Here is a 10,656-nt window from a genome sequence, read left to right as displayed (position 1 = left end):
CACGGCCCTGTTGGCCCTGTTGGCCCTCCTTGCACTGCTGCTGTGTTCATTAATGAATTAATTAATTAATTTCATCTGTCAACTTCACCCATTAAAAAAGGGGCGGGGTTAAAACTGTCACTGCAGTTTGTCAACAGATTCTAACGTCTGACCGGCTACTTAATTTACCTAATTTTCAAATTGTATGATTCATAATTGTGGTCGGTGCCTCTCTGCCTGATGATTTGACATGATTTCTGTTTTCATGCTACATAGCATGTAGCATAATTTCATGCTGATCTGGATTAATTGTGAAGCACAGATATTGATAGCAAGAGAAAACCAAAACCTGGCTTTAAAAAAAACAAATGATCAAAAACAAAGAAACAAACATTCAACCTTGATTTCAACAGTTAACATTTATTTTACCCTTAAAAAACAGCCAAAAAACAAAAAAGACAGGGTAGACTGTGGTTGGCTGTCATAGTGCTTGTTATTGCCACGTTACATTACAATACTAAACTTTGAGAGGACAAAGTATTTTGTAATTTTTGTGGGTCAGAGTAATTTTTTGTGGTGGTTTTGTATTAAAACATAATACAATATTAATAATTAAAAAAAAATACACACTTAATAAAAAGCTGAAGGTAATAGCTTTGACTTGAATCGCTTTTTCACTACCAAGCTAAGGCCATGTGGTAGCTAGATTAGCTAGCTAGATCTATTAACATTCACTATGTGTTAATAGACCTCTCTGTATTGAATCATACCTGTTATTAATCTCTGTCTCTCTTCCACAGCATGTCTTTATCCTGTTTTCCTTCTCTCACCCCAACCGGTCGCAGCAGATGGCCCCGCCCCTCCATGAGCCTGGTTCTGCCGGAGGTTTCTTCCTGTTAAAAGGGAGTTTTGCCTTCCCACTGTCGCCAAAGTGCTTGCTCATAGGGGGTCATATGATTCTTGGGTTTTTCTCTGTATCTATTATTGTACGATCTACTGTACAACTGACTGCTGTTGTGATTTGGCGCTATATAAATAAAATTGAATTGAAAATTGAATTGAATTGAAAAATGTTTATAGAGGTCATACTTTTATCAAGGGGTATACATTTGTCATGACTGACTTGAGTAGCTGAGTAAGTTAAAGGGTTGCTAGATCAAGACTAGCAACCCTAAAACGGAGAAACCTTTATTATCTAGCGTGCATCAAGACTTAAAACATGGAGCAGTTGAGTCAGTTTTAATTCTCACATGTTTAAACTGCCTTGCTCACTACTGCTCAGGTTACCTGTTGGGAAATTTTGAACAAAAAGCCTGTCTTCTAAAAGCTATATGGAACTTGATAATTACAACAAAGTGACAACAAAGCCCAAAACTTGTGACAACCAATCCTATATAAGGGTTTCAATCATCAACAATGCATGCAAGTGAAACAGTGTGACAACCAACCCCAGTCAACCCTACTGGCAGTGCAGAGGATGCTCAACCCTTTGACACATTTAAATAGCATTTATGGGAAAAACTCAAGTTAACATGTCTCCTCTGAAGTCTGCAGCCTTTCATGTGAGACTCAGAAAGAAAGCAGCTTTACTTCTTGCTCTGTTTGACCAGTTGTTCCACTTCCTTCATGAGGCGCAGGCAGAGTTCATCCTGCCACGGCAGAGCAACACACTGGACCGCCACAGGCAGACCCTCGCCTCCAGTCACTGCCTGAACACAAAAACACACTCCTGTCACTTAACGCTCAGCAGCTGAACACACCACAGCCTTTTGCCTTCACCTACTGACACACTGTGGAATTTCAGATACAGATTGTGTATAAGTGCAAGACCAGAAGACCTGCAAAAAGACTAAGATGAGACAATAAATCACAGAACCACAAGGAAATGATACAAAACACTGACAAATTTTGGAGTCACAATAGTCTGATCTGGTTCAGTTCTTGGTTCTGTGTAGGATGGATCAACTTGGGCAATGACTTTTCCGAAAGCACTGGAGGGTTGCCCATTATTGGACATTCTTTATGAGATGAGATGAGATAGCCTTTATTTGTCAGTTGCAGTTACCCACAACCGAGATTCAGATTCAGAAGACTTTATTTATCCCCAAGGGGAGATTAAGAGACTGACCTTGCCGACCGTACATACAATAGACAAACATCACGTTGGGGAGACAGGTCAGGCTAGGTAGCTGGCCAGTCAGCTACACAAGCAGCGACCCGGGACCGAACAATGGAAAAATGCACAACATCAGGAAAGACAAGGAGAAAAAAGAACTCCCCCCAGACTGAGCTCCAACAGGGAGATCAGTTTGAGAACAGAAAAAAAAAAAACACCTCAGCGCATAACACATGAAAAACTCTTAATACACCATAGAAACACATGACAAGCAACAGGGATGGGTAAAAGGTGAGAGACAGCCACTGTAGACAGCGCATCCAGGCCTGCAGCATATGCACTGGTCCCCTGTGATCCACTGTCTGCATTGGGAGGGGATAAGCATTGAAGGCATTTGGAAGGGGAGGGGGGATGAGTGTATATCTGCATGTAAATGGACTTCTTATATAGCGCTTTTCTACTCTTCTGAGCACTCAAAGCGCTTCATACAACTGTGCATTCACCCATTCACACCCAGTGTGAAGTGCTTTCTAACTAACATTCACACACATTCATACACACATTCATACACACATTCATACTCCAATGAATGCATCACGACCGCCGTGAGCTGTTATCCAATTTTCGCTCAGAGGTCTTAGTCTGAGTGTTCACGGCAGCCTCAAGCTTCTTCAAGATCTTATCCGTGCTGACTTCAATGAGCCCATTTTGAGAAGTCGCGACACGTCCCATCGTTTCAATCACAGTGGGCAGCCTTGTGGGGTTTTGAACAGCCGATTCCGCTTTCTTTAATCTTCGATAAGCCAGGCCCAAGCCAGCTCCGATCAGCAAGAACCCTGTCATCATGGTTCCGAAAAGGTAGATATCTTCGATGTCCTCGATCGACAGTCCCGCCAGGCACACGACCCTCCAGATATGCCACCCGTCCATCGTGTATCTGGCAGGGAACGTCCCTCCAGGACACTCAGGCTCACCCGAGCCCAGGCTTCTCGTTGAGAAGAGGGTGTCAATTGCATTCAGGGACCAGTTGATCAAATCCATAATTCCTCTTTTAGGTTTTAGAGAACAGACTGTGAGAGAGTGCAGGGCAAGAGTAAAAAAATAGACGAGACTAGACAAGGACACAAGAATCTAAGCAGGGAAGATAAGGGAAGGGGAGAGGAGAAGAGTGCGACCGCCTTCGCCAAGAGCCAAATAATATATATATATATATATATATATATATATATATATATATATATATATATATATATATAATGTGTATATATATGTATATATATATATGTATATATATATATATGTATATATATATATATAATGTATATATATATATATATAATGTATATATACATATATACATTATATATATATATATATATATATATATAATGTATATATGTATATAATGTATATATATATATATATATATATATGTATATATATATATATGTATATATGTATGTGTGTGTATATATATATATATATATATATATATATATATGTAAAATTGGCAAAATGGAGAATGGCTGATTGTGAAAAACAAAAACTATTTAGTACTTTATATTCTTTCTTTTATATTTCAAGAGGCCTAAATTGCAGTAACAAACCTTTTTTAATCTTTGCAGAGGTGTAATAGGAACATGACTCTGACGGCCGTGTCTACAACAGCACAATTGAAATAATCTGCTAATATTCATTCATTTATCATATTTATATAAATCAGATACAGAGTAAGACTGTCCACTTCAACTTTACTTTCACATTTAAGTTACTTTGCAGCCCTCCTGTAGGCCCCCCACGTGCAGGAGGTGGAATGTAATGTATGAAACTTATGGGCAGTGGCTACAGTCTTACTGCCTGTATGTTAGAGTTCTCACTGACTGTTTGAGACGGTTGGTACCCTCACTTGACTGATGTAGTTAAACAACTCCTGCATGACTCATCTCAATCTCATCTCTGCTTTTGACAGATGATGTGCTCCTGTTGGCTTCATGAGGTTGTGGTATCCAGCTCTAACTGGAGCGGTGGGTATAAGAATTTGCACTTCCAAGTCTGAGACTGTGGTCTTCAGCCAGAAAAGGACGGAGTGCCTACTTTGAGTCAGGGAGGAATATGGTCATGAGCTTTGGGTTGTGATCGAAAGATCAAGATCGCAGATCCAAGCCTTCTCCAAAGGATCACTGGACTCTCCCTTAGAAGTAGTGTGAGGTGTTCAGCCATCCGAGAGAAGCCAGAGTAGATCTGTCACTTCTCTACATTGAAAGGAGCCGGTTGAGGTGGTTCGGGCATCTGATTAGGATACCTTCTGGACACCTTCTGGGTGAGGTATTCCAAGCATGTGCTACAGGGAGGAGGTCCTGGGGCAGACCCAGGAAACATTGGAGACATGATATCTCTCATCTAGCCATAATAAATGTATCTATAGTTTAAGCTTTACATCTGTGTCTCCCAAAAGATTATTTCTGCAGGAAAACCTGCTGTCACAGTAGCTTAAACTACACTATGTGTTCAATTAGTCATCCCTCACTGGCATGTGTTACTTTCCTCTTTCTTTATCTCTTTTTTGAGTAATGACACCAACTTTGATACACCTCAAACAGGCAGAAACATTTGACCTCACAGAATGCAATTAATTTGCATGACTGTAATGTCTTTGATACACTGCTTAGAAATGGTGGTGGTTCTCAAAGTGGAGCCAATGAGAACCCAGTGAGATCAGAGAACTGATTTGCAATTGGAATCGCTAAATTCTTATCTATTCCCATCCCTACTTGGTAATCTGTATGTTTTTAATCACATCTTTGTGTAGCATTCCAAATAAACTGACGAGTGACTATGTTTTTAATCAGTCTCACCTCACTGGTACATGTTGCCTACCTCTTTGAAGAGTTTGTCCCACATGTCCTGATAACAGCCCTTATAGTGCTTGAGTTCCTCCTCATCTTTTGCGGTCACTGTGGAAACAGTGACTACACCCGCAGGAAAGTTTAGGAGATTGTAGACAATTGTGTAACTAAGAGCAGCTGAAATAACAGAAAATATAAATATATTATTATGTAGAATATTTATTAATATTCAATATAATAATTAATATTGAAATTTATTTGTCCAGGCTGTCAGGCTGCTCTTGCCAAAGTGATGTTAAAAAAAAAGCAGTTACAATCAAAGAATCAAAGTTGTGTTGTGATTCAATGCAAAAGCACAAAAAAATAATCCATTCTCTAACAGGGAGTTTATCAACAGGTGTTTTGTGGCTGAAATTGGACAAACTGTGATAAACAGAACACTATGTTTTCACTTGTACTAGTGTATCATACTTGGAATTTTGCTACAGTAAAACAAGTTGTAGGCTGGTCCAATCACAGGGCACAGTAGTACATCGATGTTGCAGCTCCTCCAATGTGCTATTGTCTCACGAATGTAGTCCTAAAGAAAACACAGGAAATCTCAATTTCATCTTCAGACTTTCATACATGACCATGCATCATCAGCTGACAGTACCTCAACAGCAGCATGTTGCTTCCACAGATCTGGAACAGATCTAAGAATAAAGCATATCATTCCTAGAACATGTATAATATGAAAATCTAACAAAGGATCAAGAACAAATAAAACATTTCAAGAATACTTTCTCACCGAACTCCACAAAGAGCCCTTATGTTGGCAGAGACACGAGGAGACTGCAGATAGACAGACAGACAGATAGATAGATCGATAGATAGATAGATATGCATTATTCTGCTAAATCACTGAATCCGGTGATTTAAATAAATAGACCATCTGTGTGACTTTTTTTGTATGTGTCTGTCACAGAATTGGAGGGCTTACCTTAGGTTTGAGCAGAAATGAACGGATTGTCTTATACCACTTAGGAAGACGGTAACGATGAAACTGTCCCTTCAGACAAGGGTCCTCGGGTCCCCCCTTCCTAAAAAGAAAGGGCTCATTGGCACATAAGAAAAAAGCCTATTTTGAGATACTTAACTAATGGAATAGTTTCAAAACCAGTCAACACCATCGTGTGCTCAAGAAGACAATGGCAGCATCTCTAGGTATTAAAAACCTATTAACTAAACTGTTAAAAGAAAAAACTCACAGTTTGGTTAACAAGCTGGTACCTCCATCTGCTAAAAAACCCTTTATCATTAGTTCAGGGAAAATTTCATCCATCTTCAGTGGATGGTAAGGGACCAACTAGAGAAACAAATGCCAACATTAAAAACCATGACTTGAAAATGATTATTATATGTTTTTGTGTGTGTGTGTGTGTGTGTGTGTGTGTGTGTGTGTGTGTGTGTGTCTCTTACTGTGTGCCCTGCTTGCTCTAACAGAGCTTTGACCTCTCTGACGCCTCGGGCCATGCTTGGACATGGTTGCATGTAGCCATCGTTTTCCAAACAACCAATCCTCAGAGGTTTGGAGGTTCTGTATATCTAAGGGTCAATAATTTTTTTGTTTTTAATGCTTGCATGAAATGAGACCATTTATGCATATATATGCACAGGCAATTACAAAAAAGGATTATCAACAAGTGACATGAATCCCACAGTACAGGACACACCTCCATGTTAAAAGGTAATGGTGGAACAGTGGGGTCCAAAGAAAACATGTGGTCACAAAGAAGTGCCTGCATGCACAGAGCCAGGCTGTCCACATCTCTTGCCATGGGTCCAGGTGAAGATAGCACTAGTTTAACATGAAACAAGAAGCAGTAAACAAAATTCCCCGAGTGTTTTTCCCCAGACTGTCTATCAGTATCCCAATATTGATAGACAGTGGTTATATAACTCTGTATATATGCTAAGAAGATATGTCACTTACCTGACTTTTGCCCTCTATAAATTGGACAAACTCCCTGTGAACTAATCATTACACAAAAGGTGAGATAAAAGTTTTTCTCAGGAATGTATAATAAATTTCCAGGAAACTGACTGAATGAGACCCACCTGAGCCGACCTGCTGTTGGTTTGAAACCACAGATTCCACAGAAGGACGCAGGAATACGGATACTGCCACCTAGATCACTGCCTATGCCAAGCAGGGAGCCCCCTCCCCCGATGAGAGCCCCCTCCCCACCAGATGAACCTCCAGAGGTCTTCTGGGGGTTATGAGGGTTCACAGTCTGCCCGTAGATAGGATTACTGCAGTCATAGCTGAAGGTGAACAGACAAGAAGGTGAGAAGTCTTTGCATATTATGCACATGTGGAATAGCAAAGACAACTGAATGAGTTTTAACCACATCAGACATAAAAGGCTGATGGGGTATTATCACCCCTCCAGGTGGGCAGCGTTGACACCCAAGTTTGTGAATGTGATAACTCCAGAATTAAGTGAGGTGACATAGGAATTTCGAATTGGTGTATCTTCTAAAAATCTTGGATGACTATGAATCTCAATGACTTCGACCTTAAGGTCATAGGTCAGCTTTTCTAAAAATTACCAGGATTTTCAAAGTTATGCCATAGGTGCATCTAGGAGGCTGGTGGGCAGAAATGGCAGACATATTTTTAAATGTGCTCTATATTTATGTCAATCACCGATAAAAGATTTACCTCAAAAGGGCTTGAGGCAAGTTGGTTTTCACAAAGGGAATAGCTCCTTGTTTCTTCAGGACTTGAACAAGCACACTGTCCTTTTCAACGGGCTGGTCCAGGTTTATGATCACACCACAAGAACAATCATGATTCTTGTGTTGTGGAAAAAAAAGAGAAAGAAAGAAGTAAAAAGATGATAATGGTGCTTCAAAGATGTGAATAATAATGCTTGGGAATGCTATAAGTTAGACATAACATAGAAATTAGTTAGAAATACTGACCAGAAGGCCTGCAATTGATATTTGCATCGTTTAACCTTTGTAATACCTTAAATGCAATATTTTCTTTGATGCTAACTGGAACTCCGTACAAGAGACCATCCTTGTTGGAGCCAACAGTTGTCAGCTGGTCCAAACTCTCCAGCAAAATTTCAGTGCAGCAGTTCAGCTTTTTGTTTACAGCCAGAGTCTGTTGGAAAGGAAACAAGCACAGACAGTTTGAGATGAACTTATTTACCTTGAAGGGACGTTGATCTTTGTAATCACTCTGTAAAATATTAAACTCTTGTTGGAAACATGGAAGACTGAAAATAAAATGGTTTACTTAGTGTATACACAAAGTAATCTATATCACTGTATTTCATCATAGGCCAAAAATACTGGCTTTTAAAATATGTTATTGTGAAAGATCTACGTTATCTTAGGCAGTGAACTTTTTTGTCATGCTGGATATTGAACCTTTTCCATGTAAGAGTAAAGCACATCCTCAGGGCTCAGTGAGCCTTCCTTCAGTTGCTGTGCCAGCTCAGACAAGGAGAGCGTCAGGATGAAAGCAGAGTCAGTTGTCGGATGCTAAAAGACACAGACCCACACAGAATCATTATGTCATTAAAAAAAGCTGCAGCAAACAAATAAAAGCATATGAATGTAGAGATTCTGGATTCGTCATTTGGCCATTTTCCACTTCTTTACAAACTCTGTCAAACGTGACAATGGCAATTCACAGTGCTTAAATGGTCTCCACAGTCACCAGATTTCAATCTGACAGAGCACCCTTAGGATGTGGTGGAACAGGAGATTTACATCACTGATGTGCAACCAACAAATCAGCTGCAACTGGTGATGCTATAGTGTCAATATGGACCAAAATCAAACAAACGACCTAGAACAGCCGCATATTATTGGTGTGTTTTTAACTTTTATTTTAATGCTCATGTTTAAAAGCCCTCCTGCCAGACCATGCGTTACCTGCATGGGAGGAGCATGAGCCCCACAGGGGACGATAGAAACAATCCATTAGCCAATCAGAGTGCTCGTCCGTCCTCTCCTTGCTGTGGCGTACTCGGAGAGTAACGCAGCTGCAAGCAAGTTGATGGACTTTGGACCGAATTGGACTAATGCTGTCTAGGTGAGTTCATAGAACCAAACCACATCCTAACTCGCCAGCTAGCGTGTGTGTTTGATGTGGGGTCACGATAAATAAAGTTCTCCAATATTGTAACATCATCCCAACCCTCTGACCGGCGGACCTTATTACAAGGTGACAGTATGGAATTGTGTCCGCTATAACAGCCCAAGTAAGCATGTCGACAAAAAAAAGTGTCAGCAATTTGATAATTAATAACTGAACCTCCGCCAGGTCTGAAATAAAAGCACATAATTAGTTTTGATTTCTATCTAAAGAAAAAGTTAAACAGCTCAGTGTTTAAAGCTCTGAACTCTCACCGACTGTTTGTACCGGAGCACCGCCTGCTCTGCGCGCTGCAAGCTCTCATCTCTCCTGTTTCTGGCTCTCTTGATCTTTTCCTCCGCCTGTCGGAGGCTGTTGATCTTTTTCACCCGCACAACCAGGTATCCCACAATGCAGGCAACACCAGTGAGCAGAGCCGCTGTCCAGTTGTCCATCCTCACTCTCTTAATAAACAGTTCAGTGTTCTGCATGGATTTCCTCTTTGATTTTGGTTCTGTTTTGGTTAAGCCCTAAAAGTAGTCCAGATTTTGAACTGTTGTAGTCCTGTTTTAACTTTGGGTCAGTTCAAAATGCAATTGACTGCCTTCTGTTGTGTGATCGGCAGAGGTCTCTTGAAACGTCAGTGGGAGTGTGAGGTGAGGTAAGCTCTCTTCTGTGGGAATTTGTAACATGTGGTTTTGTACATTTTAACTTGTGTGACCACAGGTTTTTATGTTGTGTTCAGCCCTCTGGTTCTCCAAATGATCCTGTCCCTCGACAATTTTTAAAGGAGATTGCCCAGGGCAGGCTGTTCTTACTATTATAAACAGCAGTTTAATATCTAGTGTAGTCCCTGCTCATTTTAAGCATGCAGTATTACAACCCCTGCTTAAGAACCCTTCCCTGGACCACACTGTATTGGCTAACTACAGGTCTGTCTCCAAGCTGCTGTTTCTGTCTAAAATCCTGGAGAAAATTGTATACTGTATTCCCAATTGATTGATTTTTTTAAAATGAGAATGTTATCCTAGAGGTCTTCCAATCAGGTTTTAAAAACCTTGATAGTGCTGAGTCAGCACCCTTAAAGGTTTTTAATGATATCTTCCTTACCTGTGATTCTGGTAATCATGCTGTTCTTGTCCTCCTTGACCTAACAGCTGCTTTTGACACTGTGCACACAACATTTTACTGTCTCATTTACGCCATCTTGCAGGCATTCGTGCAGAACTGTGTTAACTTTTTAGTGTATGAATCCTTTTCTGCTGCTCTTCAGTTTGGGCTTCGCAATTCTAGGGCCTCTGCCCTTTTCAACACATTTACAGCCCTTGGGAACCATCCTTAGAAGGTATGGAATATCCTTCCACTGCCAACAACTGCCAGATTTATCTGCCTCTGAAGCAAAAAGATGCTTTCTCCATTAAACCGCTTCTGGCATGTCTAGAAGATATTAAAACTTGTATGGCCCTAAACTTTTTAAAATGTAATTCAAGCAAAACAGAGGTGATTGTGTTTGGTCCTAGCAGAGCCCTGGCAGAATATTTTAAACTTGTTGTTACTAACTTGGATTTTAAGATGGA

The 10,656-nt window shown here is 40.3% G+C and overlaps 1 protein-coding gene across 1 annotated transcript; it reads right to left on the bottom strand.

Moving 5' to 3' along the window:
• Window positions 1-1,565: 1,565 nt before the first annotated feature.
• Window positions 1,566-9,570, bottom strand: LOC134620688 (vitamin D3 hydroxylase-associated protein-like). The gene is made up of 15 exons (XM_063466952.1): window positions 9,355-9,570; window positions 8,368-8,481; window positions 7,958-8,098; window positions 7,649-7,782; window positions 7,042-7,248; window positions 6,917-6,957; window positions 6,657-6,781; window positions 6,403-6,528; window positions 6,192-6,289; window positions 5,924-6,023; window positions 5,732-5,775; window positions 5,597-5,636; window positions 5,413-5,521; window positions 4,973-5,118; window positions 1,566-1,688 (listed from the first exon to the last, which is right to left on the bottom strand). The coding sequence occupies exons 1-15, from the start codon at window positions 9,568-9,570 to the stop codon at window positions 1,566-1,568; spliced, it is 1,764 nt and encodes a 587-aa protein (XP_063323022.1).
• Window positions 9,571-10,656: the final 1,086 nt, after the last annotated feature.

This window comes from Pelmatolapia mariae, linkage group LG23 (assembly GCF_036321145.2).
Source record: "Pelmatolapia mariae isolate MD_Pm_ZW linkage group LG23, Pm_UMD_F_2, whole genome shotgun sequence".
NCBI lineage: Eukaryota > Metazoa > Chordata > Actinopteri > Cichliformes > Cichlidae > Pelmatolapia > Pelmatolapia mariae.
This window is presented reverse-complemented; position numbering and strand designations above follow the sequence as displayed.